At 46.6% G+C, this 15714-nt stretch overlaps 1 protein-coding gene across 1 annotated transcript in view; it reads left to right on the plus strand.

The window, feature by feature from the left end:
* The window catches only part of Adam12 (ADAM metallopeptidase domain 12), a gene marked incomplete at its 5' end in the record, with an annotated part of 371815 nt that overhangs the window by 288839 nt on the left and 67262 nt on the right, over positions 1–15714 (plus strand). Inside the window, one exon of the mRNA XM_017801328.2 lies at positions 3445–3593. Coding sequence (XP_017656817.2) covers positions 3445–3593 — 149 coding nt within the window. The remainder of the gene's footprint in view (positions 1–3444; positions 3594–15714) is intronic.

Raw genomic sequence — 15714 nt, forward strand, 5'->3', positions numbered from 1 at the left:
GAGAAGCTTGGATAAGCTGCCCAACAGGGGGGCCCCGCTCCAGCCCTTCAGAGAGTTCTACGAGAGGATTCTCGTAGTGGACTGTCACTTGAAAATCTAGTGTCTACCATGGTACCTGCCCTCAGGCAGGGAGTTTCCTTAGAACCTGATCTTCCATCTGCATTAAACAAACATGCACTTGCCCTCCCAAGAAGTCATGACTTCCTCCACGTCCTTCAAACAGAACATCTCAGAACGTTCAGTTGTAGGAAGGGGTGGAAGGAGTTATATTCTGCTGACTGTTATTTTTTCTGCATACTGCCTAATCTAATCTTCTTAGCGACTGTACATAAACATTTTCCTCCCGTCTGGGTGCAGTGGTAGATAATTTATGCAAGCACGCACTGCGTGGGTAGGCTATGTGGAGGGCCTGCACCCACTCGCTGGACTGCTGCCTTGAATGGGCTCTTCTTGGGTTTCTTTTGAACATGGAAGCCCTGTAGGTGATCCCCACCATGGAAGTCATTGGAAAGTCTGGGTTTTGCTGGTGCCAGGTTAATTTCAAGTCAGATCACAACTGTGTTTTTACAGAACAGACTGTAAAGTTTTAAGAGGGGATAATTTTCAGTTTCATGGTTCCATGGTTAGTTGCTACTGACTTTGCCACTTAAAATCTGGCATAAATATGTTAGGGAGACGAAATGGAATTCTTCACAAGCAAAGCAAACCCTGCCTCCACACAGTGCTGAAGCCTGCTCGTGTCCCACATGACAAGGCTAAAGACTTTCCTCAGCTCATGACTCATTCTGTTTCCATAGAAGCAATTTATCAAGAGTCCCTCTTCAAAATAATACAGGAAAACTTATTTGTTTAGAGAATCTGAGAATGAAGGTGAGAAATAGATGCAAATTGTTGTCATGCTGTGAGTCAAGTCAGACCCAAAGTTAACTGTCAGGGGCTGGAGGGGCTGGAGAGATGCTCGGCCATTGGGAGCACTGGCTGCTCTTGCAGAGGACCTGGGTTTGACTCCCAGCACCCACATGATGCCTAACTATCTTTAACTCCAGTTCCAGAGAATCCGACCCCTTCTTCTGACTTCTGTGGGCATTGTGTACACATGGTGCACTTCCAAACATGCAGGCAAAACACTCACATACATAAAATAAAAATAAAGGGTCTGGAGAGATGGCTCTGGAGCACTGGCTGTTCTTGCAGAGGACCCAGGTTCAGTTCCCAGCACCCACATGGCAGCTAACAACCATCTGTAACTCCTGTTCCAGGGGATCTGACACTCTCTTCTGACCTCCGGGGGCACTGCACAACAGAGGTGCCCTTATATACATGCAGACAATATACTCATACACATATAATTAAAAATAATAAAATATTAATTAATTAATTAATTAATTAACCAAAAAAAGTGCTGGAGAGTAGGCTCAGCAGTTTAGCGCCTGTGCTGCTCTCCCAGAGGACCCAAGTTCGATTCCCAGTTCCCACATCAGGCTGATCACAACCACCAGTAACTCCAGCTCCAGGGACTCCAGCACCTTTTTCTGACCTCTGTGGGCATTGTGCTCACATGCGCACACACACACACACACACACACACACACACACACACACACACACATGCCCACATATATATATATATATATATAATTAAAATAACTATTTTTTAAAAAGAAACAGGCTTCACCAATTGAGATCAGATAACAGCATCTTTACGCGCTCCCCTCCAGAGAAGTATCAAATAGGGTGGAAATGCCATACAGTAGCTCTAATTTCTATAGCATTCATGAGAACAGCAAAATGAACAGCCTGCCCGAATCTCAAACTCCACACTACCATTTCTGTTATTACACCTCTGAAGTTGAACGCATGGATGTTAGGTGTGACTAATGCCTTGCTCAAGGACCCTCAAATCTTAGAGACAGGAGGTAACTGTTAAGAAGGGAATAATTCTCACACAATTAAAAATATGATTTCTTGGACCATTCCCCCATGGTTTTCAAGACAGAGTAAACCATTAATTTTAATGGCTTAAAGCCATGCCTTTGTATCTAAGTGACCTAATAAATTCTTGATTTGGACTTACTATCTTGAAAAGACATTGTGTTCTTCCTCATTTCAAGTGTGTCTTAAGAGGGAGTCTGTTTATAATCATGTCTGTGCAAACAAATGTAAAGTAACTTCACAATTAAAACTGCCGTATTCCGTGTAACAAAATAATCAGCAGTTGGCTCTTCTTTAAGGATGATGTCCTTGAATTTTGTGCTAAAGCATGCCAAGTTCAGCCTTCCGCATTTTTAATTGACAGCATTCTTTCTACCAATGTGAGTTGTTCTTAAGAACGGATTTCCTGAGACATATTTGTAGTGCTTCCTACAACAGGAAACTGTGAAACCGAAACAGAGTAATTTATTCCGAATTTCGTCTATTCTAATAATAGCTTGCTTCCTTGATCTGCCATTGTGTTCTTAGATGGTGGGCTAGAAGGAGAGGTCCTTGCCTTTAACAGACCACCAGTAAATCTGTAAGATCTCACAGGAACGCTTATTCATCCAGAGTCCCCAGAGAAGCTGGAAATATCAGGAATAAGGTTTTGTCTAAAATAATATCATGCCATGACCTGGATACCTAAGGCTTTTATCTCTCCTGAATAACACAAGCCCAGATTCAATCAGGATATACCTTTCCCCCAAGGTGTGACTACCTTTTCCAAAACTCCATTCGTGGGCAACATATCTAAAAAAATCATATCTACTAATTAATGAATTTTGGATTAAATATATATTTTTAGTTATTTTTAAGTATCCACTTGAGCCAAGATATCCAAGCATTCCGTTAAGCTGGAGATGGCCAAGCAGTGTTTGCTGATGGAGAAACTGTTTTCCACAACCAAGTTAAAGTGTACGTGAATCCCACAATTCCACCAGAGATGCAGGATGTCTGAATCCATTTCCAAAGACAACCTGCCACACCAAAGACTGGCAAAGTGAGACATAAACTGATCCTAACCTTAGCTGAGTAAATCTTTCAGTCGTGGTTGGCTGTTACTGTGAGTTGCCAAGAACTTTCCCAGAATCCACCCTTACCAGGTAGACAGGAAGAGGCAAGGTCAGCCCTACCTGATTGGGGTTTATTTAGAACCAACTTTTGGTCACCATTATCTCAGTCAAGGGAGAGGGGGCATAAGCATGAGCTTTGTTTCTTTCATAAGGAACAACTTTGTGCTTCACTCAGTGATGGTTTGTGAAAAAGAAAATGATGCTGCAGAAATGGGCTCAATGAAATAGGCCAAGTTATTTTCCAAGTTCAAAGTAAGATAACAGGGGTCTTTATTGGACCTTTCTGGAAAATACAATTAAGTCAAGCATTAATGATGGGGAAATGTCAAGGGGAGGGAAGACAGGAAACAAAAGGCCAAGCAGATGTGAACTGTGTGTCTGTGTTGTTCTCTTTGAGGACCATTCAGACAGCCCCCTCGGTGCTGCCGTGACCCTGGCACATGAGCTGGGCCACAACTTCGGGATGAACCATGACACGCTAGAGAGGGGGTGCAGCTGCAGAACCTCGGCGGAGAAAGGAGGATGCATCATGAACCCTTCCACTGGGCAAGTATCAGACTCCCGAGGCCTGGAGGGTTAGGGGTGTGTAGCTTAAGGCACATGCTGAGAAACAGCTGAGCAAAAGCAAAAACGCCCCTGGTTTTCTGGTTAAAGTAGCCATGGAAACTTCCAAAAGGAAATCCTTGTCCACTCAGGAGAGTCAACTATGTGCTCTGGGAAGTCATGGGAAGTCAGCTTCAAAGCCAATGGCCAAGGCTGGCCCCTTCCCTGGGAAGCAGTGGGGATGGATGCTATCTTTGTTTAGAAATCGCAAATTATCCTTCACGCCAGTACCTGTTTCTGATCTCCTCCCAGTGACTGGAGGAGCCAGACCTCTGAGAGCCTTGCAAATCCATCCTATAAAGTCGAGATGGCTTATATGTCCTAGAGGGTCCTGGAGCGTACTGGTACAAAAGGCCAAGCCTCTCCCCTCCTGTTGGGTGGGAGGGTTGTAGTGTCCCTGTTGACATACTGCTTCACCAGTATTAAGAGGCTTGAATGAAATCGCTTCCCTGCTTCTGTAATTAGGTATTCCTTTTCATTCAGTGCCTTTCTGAAACTCTAGACTTGGTTCAAATGGGAAAAATAGAAGCTGGTTCCACCACAGAAGCCCTTCAGTGGGGTGGAAACAGATACAACCTGAGGTGACTCAAGTTGCAGATGTCTTCTTACAGCACTCGGAGCCTGTCCCAAACAGGAGCATCAGGCTGATTTAGGGGTAGTTCTAAAGGAACATCACACCAGGCACAGTGTCATGCCCAATTAAACCCCGAGATAGACACTCCTCTCATGGAGTGTCCCAGCCAAGCCTGCTGTCTCAGCTTGTTGAAAGGTAACTTTAGGAGCAACATTGAATGTTGACTGAATGACCCAATGATTGGGTTCTGTGAAGCTGAGTCGTGCTGGCAAGTGACATGGTATGGGGTCCGGGGGACATGTCCAACAACGCTTACAAGTCCCAGAAGTGTGGAAGAATGTAGTCTTCCCTTTGCAAATAATACCTGGGGGGCCTCCTTCCCAGGTTTGTGGGACATCCAGTGGCCTCTGCAGCAATGGCTGGGCAGAACCACACAGCCCACATCAAGGCACTGCCAACCCAGTATGAGCTGCTGGTGTGGTGTCCTCTCACAGCTCCCTCGTTTCCACCTCCCTTTGATGCCCTCAACCTTCAGGGGACACTTTTTCATTCAAGAGTCTGTCTTTTTTAATATTTTATTATTTTTTATTTTATGTGTATGAGTATGTTGCTTGCATGTGTGTAAGTGCACTTGTGTCATACAATGCCTGAAGAGGCCAAAAGAGGGAGTTGAATCCCCTGGAACTGGAGTTATGGACAGTCGTTAGCCACCATGTGGGTGCTGGGAACCAGATTCTTTCTTAAGCATTATTCTATGAAGTCACCGAGACCACAGTCAGCCTGTGATGACAGAAACCCAAAATTTTCTGTATGGAAAATGAAAATAGCTTAAGCCAACATCCACAGCAAGCAAAGCATTTCAGTATCTCAGGTACGTCCAGTCTTCAGCCTGTGGGCCACATGCAGCCTAAAATCACTGCGGCCCAGCTCCAAACTGTAAACCTACTTAAAACTACATGAGACTTCCTTTGCGATTTTTTTAAAACAACCCAGTTGTGCAGTTCTCAAATGTAAACTTTGTAGTTGACAGTATCACATCACAGTATCAAAAGGTTGAACATGCCTGCTGGATACTAACCTTGCTCTCTAAGGGGAAGGGTAATCACCCTGAAACATAACATGCTCTTTGTACAAATTCAAGCAGGAGAAAACGGTTGGACGTTAGGGAAGGAGCTCCTTCTGAGAGCATGAGGTTGGCCTGGGGCTTGCATGTGCTTTCTGCCTCACCACCCCAGGGGAACTTGCCGCCCTAGGAAATATGCTGAGTGGCCTGGTGGGAGACAGGTGGGAGTCGGCCTGCAGCAGGGTGGTCTTTGTGCCTTCTCATTCTTGATGACCTCATTCAAGGAACACAGCAAATGCATTCCATTCCTGTGATTAGCCCATGGACACGCACACATTTGCACCCATGCCTCCAGAAACGGTCTCCAGGGACCAACAAGACCATGTCACCAGCCAGCATGGCTAAGTGCTTTCAAACTCTTGATAAAAGAAGGAAAAGCCTAGATCAGGAACCCTGGGTTGGATGGAAGAAATTTGATCATCCCATTCTGACCCAATTATTCTTAGTCATAAAGGAAAATGAGCAATCCCTGTGCCCTCATGTGCCTCCTTAGCAAAATGCGTGGGTCCATCGGAACATCCTTTTTGCCTCCCAGCCATCCACCCACCCATCTGACTTCTCAGGCATTAAACACATATGTCTGCCTCTGTGTTCATATTTGTGAGGAGTGCACAGCTCTGCAGACCTGCTCTCCAGCACTCTTGAGAGTTTGTGTGAGATCTTTCTCCTTGGCAAGTGTCCAGAGCAGGGCCGAACACTGCGAGCCAAACTACCCTGGAGCTATTTGAACATCTCAGGTAGAAATGATATTGTTAAGAGTTCAGCAAAACAGTTAGAAGGCTCCCCTCCCCTACCAGGGGTTTACTAATAGCCTTTATTTGATTTATACCTTATTAGCAATTTCTGAGTTTTCTCTTTTGCTGAGCTGGTGCTTTCGTGTAAATCTTTGTCTACTTGGCTCGTTTATGACCCCCATTCCTGTCCAGAGAGTGGTGTTTTTAATTTTCTCAAATGGAAAGCAACTTCCTAAGCAAGTAGGTGAATTAATCACAAAATCCCATAGGAGGAGGAGGCTGAGAGGCCCAGCCAGCCCCCCGTCATCCATCACCCATGGTGGAATTTCCCAGGCCGCTCCAGCATTATCTCAGAGTAGTAGTTCCCTTACTTCCTGGGGTCCCTGGAGAGGGGGGGCGTGAATTGAATGAGATCATGTGTCTCTGTAAATTATAAATCACTTCACAAAGGCAGGGAGGAGTGTTAGTGTTATTTAGTGCAGGGATCAGCACTATCAGAAAACCAACCCTTTCTCCGCGTCCCTGCTCACAGTTGTAGGACTCCCGTCTGGTTACCATGTTACTGTGGTCCGGCTTCTCTGTGGACTGCTGATTTGAAACTGATCCGAACACCAGCCTCCTCTGGTTTCTTCCTGCCTACTGATGGATCCACAGGTGGAAAGCGTTAAAAATGTTGGTCAACTCAAGTCTGAACCCGAAGGAGACTCAGAAAGAGACGAATCAGTGGCAGCCTTACTAGTGAGGGCTCAGAATCTAAAAGAAACATCAGAAATAGAGTCAAGGGAGACGGCATGTTCCCAAGTTCCTGGGTTAGACCTTATCTTGGTATTGCAGAGTCCTAACTCTAAAAACATGAACTGCCTCTCATGCCTGACAAATGGGCCTGTGAACAAGGGCACGGACTGGAGTCCTGTGCAAACTTGTATGTCATGACTTCCCTTGCACACTAGCAGTGGCTGGAGGGAGTATCCCTGAGGTTGTCTCATTAATCACTGAGAGCCTTTGAGTGTGTGTGTTTTATGTCTTCGGAGAGTGAACATGTGATACCTGTCTTGGAAATTACTCTTTGGTCAGTGTGGTGTCTGGGGGTTCGTGTGGGAGTTGAACTCAGCAGTTAATGGTTAACTGTCCATTAACCAGCTTCCTGCAGCCCTTGGTCTTCCAAGGCTGAGTGGGTTGCATTCACAGGACCAAGGAAACATGAATGCTTTCAGTAAAGAGTCTAACAGTAAGTGTGACTGCGCAGAGGGGGAAAACGTAAGATTTACATTCAAAGATTAGCATCACCGATTCCTCTGTTTTGCAGGAAATTTAGTATTGAGAGTTGGGCACTGAGGCTGTTTCAGAGAAATGCCTTGGTATTGGCCACACGTTACACTGTTTAATGGACACTGAGGGCATAATGGTGACCAACACAGACATGTCTTGTAATTGTAGGACTTAAATAGTGTAGGATATACAGTGGGGAAACCCAGCAAACAGAACACTGCAGGTGGGAGAATCGTCATGGGTCAACGTGCTGAGAATAAGAGACTGCTGAATGTTCAGCCGTGAACGCAACATCAGCAGAAAGAACGGAAGAGCCAGAGGAAGGAGGGTGTGGTGTGAGGTGCCAACTTCTCGGCATGATATGGCTGTTTCACTCTTGAACCCACCGTAGCTGTGATTACTTACTGGTTTAGGTTGCTTCCCTCTCGTTGCTATTAAACACTGACCAAAAGCACCTTGGGGAGGAAAGGCTTTATTCCATCTTGTACTTCTAAGGCACAGTCCATCTTTGAGGGAATTCAGGCAGGAACTGAAGCAGAGCACATGGAGGGACGTTGCTTACTAGCTTCCTTCCTCTGGCTTGATCAGCTACCTCACTTATTCAGCCCAGACCCACGTGCCCCAGGAGGCACCACCCACAGTGGACTGGGCCCTCCTACATCAAGTAGCAATGAAGAAAATGCCCCACAGGCTGGTCTGATGGAGGAAATTCCCCAGTTGAGGTTCCTTCCTCCCAGATGACTCTAGCTTGTGTCAAGTTGACAAAATCTAAGCAGCATAATGAAGCTGTTGTCACCTTCAGTGTGGAATCTTGAACATTTCTAAAACAGTCAGTGGTAGATTCTGTGACAATGGCCTCAGAGTCAAGAAACACAAATTAAGGTATTTGTGATGAATCAAGGAACCAAAGCGGCCATGGTCCCGAGCCCCTGGTCACCCTCGTAACCTCTGCACACGTTTCCCCTCTGCTGGGCACCCTCCTTCCACACCTGCACAGTATCTACACAAGATCAGGCTTGTCAACATCCTGTTTGTGGAGTGGGCCAGGGCTCATAGGGCCCAACCCTTCCCTGTGCATTTATGAGCATCTAATGAGGTTGATGAGGAGAGGCATTTTCTTTAGTGGTGGACTAGAAAGGCATCTACACTCCTGGAAACAAACCCTTACCCATGTTCCTGTAAGCAGCTCCTAGTGATACTCACTGAGTCACTAAAACAACAACAAAAGCAGCATGGAGAGGCTAGTTGGGGACAGGAAGGGGACCAGCAGGAGGAGGACAAGAGAAGAAAGGAGGGTAAACATGGTCAAAATATATTATGTACATGTATGAAAATGTCATAATGAAACCCATTACTTACAATTAATATACATATACGCTAACAAAAACATGTAAAACACAGCAGTGGGAGTTGGGAGGAAACCAAAATGGAGGGTGGAAAGCCAGCAGGGGGTATGGAGCCATGTACCCGGAAGAAGGAAAATGTGTTCAAGGGCTTGAGGGGGCAGCCTTGGGACTGGGGGGCAGGGGAAAAGTGACACTAGATCCTGTCAGAGGAAATGCAGATCAGCCAGGTCCGGGCACACGATGTGCCATCATCAGAGCACAGGGATATGTGGAATGTTTACAGGTAAGACGGTAACATTATCTGCTCGCTCTCAACATCCCCTCATGTTTAAGAGAATCGTGTAGCATCAGAGCTTGCTAAGTTAAGGCACTTCTCATAAAAGAAAAGTACTAGCACCTGGATTCTAGTTTTACTTTAGCGTCGTGAGAAGGCTTTTGGAAAGTGACCCGAAAGGATCCCACATTATCACCCAAGCTGGGGATCACTCTACCTCACACACTCAGCTCTCTGGCCTTGTGGGGCTTGCTGGCAGGTGCATCCAGTCTGCAGCCTGAGGGCTACATGTGTCCCAGGATAGCTATGAAAAAGCCCAACACAAAATTGTTAGCTTAAAATATTAGGAGATTGTGTGCGTGTGTGTGAACATGCGTGCATTGGTGGGGAGAGGGACTTTTGTAGATGACAGTGTCTTCTTGTGACAGTGTCTAAAGATTGGGCACATCTACAAGGGAGACTTCCATTCAATTGGCATACAGTAGCCATCCACAAAGGACTCCACCAAAATCAGCATGCTGTTCTGTGTGTGCCTCTGGAAGGAGTCCCTGTCCTCTTCACACTGGTGCTAAGGTCAGGGGTTTGACCTGTTGAGATTTTTGTGTAATCCAGACTGGCAAATAGCTCCTAAGCAAAGATAACTGCCAATCAAGCAGGAGAACCGTGGTTCTGGGTGTTAGCTTCCTAACACCCACATGGCAGCTAACAACCAATTATAACTCCAGTTTCAGGGCAATCAGATGCCCTCTTCTGACCTCAGTGGGCATTGCATGACACGGGTGCATTTACATACATGCAGGCAGTACACTCATATACATACAGTAAAAATAATTTAAAAGGAGAGCAAGAACACTGTGTTGAACACTGTGATCAAAGTAGATGAAGAAAATAAGTAGAGGGGGCTGCCCTCTTCTCTTCAAGGATGCAGATAGTTCATAAGAAGCTGAGGTTAGACCCTGAGGAACAACATCTATACCAACATCAAGTGAAAAGAAGACTTGCTTCTCCATCTTCCCCAGAAGTTTGTATAACTGACTTATTAGATCCCTTTGATTCAGATCAGGTCACTGTGGTGCATCTTACCAGCTGTCTGGACACAGAGCACATCTGGACAACCACTGAATCTGTGTAGCTTTGACCCAACTCTAGCCTCCTCCAGTGACATCTGAGAAGACATGACCTGAAGAACTGGGGCTGATAGAAGTCGGAACAGAACACTCATCTATCCACCTATCCATCCAGTATTTGCTGTGCACCTACTAGGAACCAGACCCTAGGGAGCAGGGCAGGCTGTAGAAAAAAACAAAAACAAACAAAGAAAAAAAAACGGGATTCTCTACGGGGCTGGAGAGGCGGCTCAGTCCATAAAGTACTTTCTGAGCATCCCCTGAAGACCTGAGTTCCGATCTCCAGCACTCGCATATCAAACTAGGCACAGGATTGGGTACCTGTAACCCAGTGCCAGGGACACAGAGACTGGAGGACTCCTGGAGCTTCCTAGCCTGCTGGTCTAGCCAATCAGCAAGCTCCAGGTTCAGTGAGAGCTCTTGTCTCAATAAATGAGGTAGAGAGTGACTAAGGAAAACAAGCAATGCCAACCACTGGCCTCCATGCACATGTGCACACACACATGTGCACACTCACATGTGCACACACATGCACATGTGCTTCCACACATTCACAGGCATACGCACAGCAATATTCTTGACTTCAGAGAACTGGTGTTATTGTAGTGGGGAGACAGGCAAGAGATCTGGCGGTGGCAAGCTGGGAAGGTTCAGGATTCTGACAGACGGTTTTGTGGGTAGGAGGGTCTTATCTCTGGGCATCTAATGTACTCCCTCTAAGCAGGCCTGGGTAGCACAGCATCCATGTATAAGCACTTATACGGACCTCTGAAAGGTAAGGAAAATCTTCAAACGTAGCCACAGTACTCCATTTCAGCTCTTCCAAAGAGTGAACAATGTTCCTTGGGACCAGGGACCAAGTTGAAAAATCACCCAAACCAACCTCGGACTGAGCAACGGCGAGGCTGGCTCCCCGAACATCCTTGGCTCATCTCATGCTAAAGTGGAGTTTCTCTTTGGAAAAGGACTTTACCTGGAAATGTATCACAAGGGAGTGAAGTGAGCAGTGGGTTTCCAGTGAAAATTCCCAGAGCTTTGGCTGTAACAGAGATCGATAAAACATAATAGAGCCCAGGAGGCCGCACTCTGAAGATTTCACTTTCTTGAAAATCAACATACAGTGCACATCACTGAAATTCACTGCCTTTTGAACTTTGAGCAGCTGTTTAAGATCATGAAATGCATCAAGTATTGAAGGATTTGCAAAGATGGGATTGAAGGGACTCATTTCCCCCATATCAGCTACTCATTTGAAGATGACTTTTTTTTTTCCACAGTGAAATGTTTGATAAAATCTTCATTGGTTTCCTCCGAGTGTTAAACAATGGAAATCTTTATGCAAGGATAAGGAAAAATGAGGCTCGGCTACCAAAAGGAGACTCCCAGAAGACAAAGCATGACCGGTCAAAATCAATTTAATTATCCAACCAGCAACCCTTAAGTCAGCTGTACCCTGCCATTAGCTTAGGGGAAAATGACCTGGCAGGAGGGATTCTGGGAAACGGGTCAGAAGAGCACAGCAGTATAGAACGTGCTCGTTTTAACCATCTGTATGACTAGATACTGCTCACTAGAAAAATACAGGAAATTGTCTGCAATTAATGCAGTTTGAATACTAAACAAGGCTGTCAACAGGGCCTGGCAGAATTGTCCTGCTCTCTCAAGTTGGACACAAAGCAGAAGTCAAGCAGGAGAGGCTGACCCATGGTGAGCACTGCTTCTTGAGTATCCAGTCTGGGTGTGGCGTGACCCTCTTGGAGAAGGGTGCTTGTGCTGTCCTGGGTCAGCAGAGACCTCATGGAGGAGGTGTGTCCATTTTACAATAGGGGAACTGGATCTCAGAGAGTCCAACAAGCTGCCTAACTTTCGAAACCACCAGAGCAGAAGCCTCAGGACCTAAAGCTGAGTCATCCTCTAGTCTGCTGGCCACATGAAAGTGGCCATGGCCATATTTGGGCTTCATGTGAGGACAAAGGCCTTCTCAGGACAAAGCAGTATTCCCATGCAACTTCTGGGAGGCAGAAGGCAGCCCCATTTAAAAACTCTTTAGTTCTGCAAACCTCCTTCAAATTACATCACAACAGCAGGGAATTATTTCCTGTCATGGGCCCTTTAATCCACTATTTTACTGGTGGACTATGTATGAAAACATTACAGCTGAAATTCTCCAGGACCCCCATTCCCTCCCACGCATACGCCCCATGTGGTTTCCTCCTCTTCCTGGAAAGTGGCACAGAGGCTGTGATATAAAACCAAAGGTAACTTCTGGTCTCTCTGCAACCATGATGCTCAGAAGGAGCCATGTAGAGTTTCACAAGGCCAGAAGTTTGTCTTAAAACTTCATGGCTGGGATCTCCAGCAGTTACAACAGCATGTGGCACATAGTAGAGATCAATAAATACTTCCTGGATGTGTGCATGCATGGGTGTGTAGATATATGGATGGATGGGTAGATGGACAGATAGATGGATGGATGATGGATGGACAGATGGATAGATGGGTGAGTGGATGGATGAATAGGTGGATGGAGGAATATGAATGGATGTATGACTAGGTAGATGAATGGATGTAGATGAATGAATGGAGGGGTGGTGGGGTGGGTGAGTGGATGGTGTGATGGATAGATGGATGGATGGTGGTTGGATGGATGAGTGAGTGAATGGATAGATGGATGAATTGAGATGAATGGATGGAGGGGTAGTGGGTGGGTGAGTGGAGTGATAATGGATGGATGAATGGATGGAAGGGTGATGGTCGGTAACTGAATGGAGTGATGGGTAGATGAGTAGGTGGATGGATGGATGGATGGATGGAGGGGTGGTGGTTGGATGGATGGATGGATGGATAGAGGGGTGGTGGTTGGATGGATGGATGGATGGATGGATAGATAGAGGGGTGGTGGGCGGGTGAATAAATGGTGTGATGGATTGATGGTGGTGGGGTGAGAAGATGAGTGCAAAGATAATGGTTAGAGTAGATTGATGGATGGTATTTACATAATCAGATGTTTCATATTTTACGTAATGACTAAACGTCTAGAGGAAAGACTCTGAAGCCACTGTCTTTTACACTAACCCTAGCATAGTCAACATTGCAGTTTCCACTTTTTATGTGCCCCCACTCTGTATACAGTGGGCTTCTCATAGCACCTGAGAATAGACACAATGTAACCAACAGGAAACTTAACAAACAAAAGCTAAGAGCCAAGAAGACTGAGAGGAGAGCCAGCCTGTTGCTGTTCTGTACAAACTCATTGGAGAGCAAGGACATGGGAGCAATTTGCTTCCAAATGTGGAGTCTTTCCAGCAGGGCTTTTCCTGAAGGCCTCTGCTTAATTTCAAGCCAAAGTAGGAGAAGGGAGGTCAAAAATGTACAGTCTAATAGTTGTAAGAATCATGAACAAGACCCCATCACCCCACTCTCTCCACTGAACAAAGAACTCTTTCTTGTGTCACTGTCACAGCCCTGAGAACACTCACAATCAGCATCATCTTATGGATGAGAATTGTGAGATTCAAGGAGGCCAGGAGCCCCAACTTGGTCAGAGTTAATTTCTAGATTCCAGCCCAAATCCCTGGCTCCAGGCCAAGTCCTTTGCCCCTCACTAGGTACCAGTGAGCGTTGGTGCCTCCAGTTTCCTGAACTTGAGAATGAAAGGGAGAGCCAGACAGTCGCTGCATTTCCTAGTGGTAACCCTAGCAAGAGCCGCCCAGTGAAGTCAGGACAGAACGTGTGCCGAGTTCTGCACCGGCTGGGGTTCAGGGGGTCTCTGCCATGACTACACAGCAGGTCAAATGAGACGCACCCCTCGTTACACCCTTGCAGAGTCGACAGCAGGCATGTCTGTGCAGGTATGTCTGCTCCAGCAGAAGGAGTCTCGTTACCTGAGACATGTAAACTGTCCCTGTTAAATACAGCATCTGTTTACATCTGCCAGATACCAGCCCCAGGAAGCCCAAGGGCAGTAGCCCTTCCATTTAGCAGAACACTGAGCTGCTCATCTGACACAGGGCTTCAAAGGAACCCAGCTCCCTCAGTCATGAACTCTGTGTCCCTGCCCTTGACCTCTCAGTCTTGCAGAACTTGGTTCTGGGGGGAACAGAAGTGAAAAGCCCACAGTGATAGCATCCAGACAGCTCCGTTGGTCTCTAGTCAAATTTCTGGGAAATCAGGTTTGCATTTTAATGAATTCCAGGAAGAGCAGAGGTCAAAGTTCACATGTTTAGCTCATGAATGATCATGTGCTGCAGGTGACTCTGTTCTGGGTCCCAGGTGCTTGCTATTAACCATAGACACGTCCTACTGATGACATTCTGGAGCTCATCTGGCAGGCCTGCTAGGTCAGCACCCCTTCGGGTGCAATTACTGTGGTCCTTGCAGGAACGTAAGGATGCAGCGCCCATTAGCTCCTCTGAGCTCCATTCTGTCCTCTGACCAGTGTTCTCAGGGTCAGGCCCCCACAGACCCTCAGGTGACAGAGTGGACTCGGGTGAACTCAGTATATCTGGAGTAGTCAGGCCACTCTGGGGAGCTCATCAGGAGGCCAATGGCTCACAGCCTGGCTCAGATGTATGCATACTCGCCCACACTTGAACTCAGGTGTGCTAGATAAATCCTGAGCCCAGACATGTGTTTTCCATCACACAGTGACCTTTAGGCAAGTGCTTCAAGGTGCATTTAGCATTGGAGAAAATGTCGATTGGTCTTTATCTTTCCTTGGCTCTGGGGAGCCCCAAAGCACTCAGTGACTGTCCCTTTCTTCACCTATGAACTGTGCTCCCGGAACAGCCACTTCTGGGACTGCCTGCCTGAGGCTGCGACAATGGGAGCTCCTGACAGCCCTCGGGGCCATGAGGATGAAAGAAAGAAAACTGTATTCTGGTCTGAGATCCTGCCTTCAGTTCCAGCTCTGGAAGCCTGCTGTCTAAACTACCTCACCTCCCTGAGACCAGATTTCCTCAGCTGAAAAGCAGTAGTGATGAAATTTGACTCACAAGGTATCAGTGAGAGGTGTTTCACTAAACAAACGGTGGTCAAACTCTGAGAGAGGAAGTTAACATCAAGGCCAAGCATAGTGACCCCTGTGAGCTGCAGAAAGGCAAGATCAGTCACCAGGAGTACCAGTACCATCAGCGCAATGGTCAGTCCACTTGGTTACACGTAGGTTCTGGGTGGGGGCATAAAAATGGTTTTATTCAGAGGCATAGCTGCGAAAAGACCTAAAGCTTTTTCTGACAATGGATTTGAAAACTGGCTAAGTTCAGTCCACCCCGGTTGTGAGGGCTTGTTCTCTCACTGTCAGAAGACCTCACCCCCACCTGAAAGAAGTTGGGGTGAATACGAGGCTGGTGCCCTATGGGGATCAGGAAGACATAGACCAGGTTCTGTGTCATGATAGGCTGAGGTACGTTTTGAATGATGGAGGAACACAGAGCCCAGGACTCATGAGCATAGCGCATTCTGAGCTCCGTGTCTGGCTTCAGCTTTGCAGTAGAAGGATTTGGGGAGCACCCTCCTGGGGGATGAGCCTTGGGGAAACTGCCAGGAGCTGGAAACACATACAGTGGCATGCCAGGCAGCTGCCGTCTGAACAGCGTGTTCTTGTGACTCCATGGTG

This window comes from Nannospalax galili, unplaced genomic scaffold, assembly GCF_000622305.1.
Source record: "Nannospalax galili isolate Female #2095 unplaced genomic scaffold, S.galili_v1.0 scaffold362, whole genome shotgun sequence".
NCBI classification, from domain to species: domain Eukaryota; kingdom Metazoa; phylum Chordata; class Mammalia; order Rodentia; family Spalacidae; genus Nannospalax; species Nannospalax galili.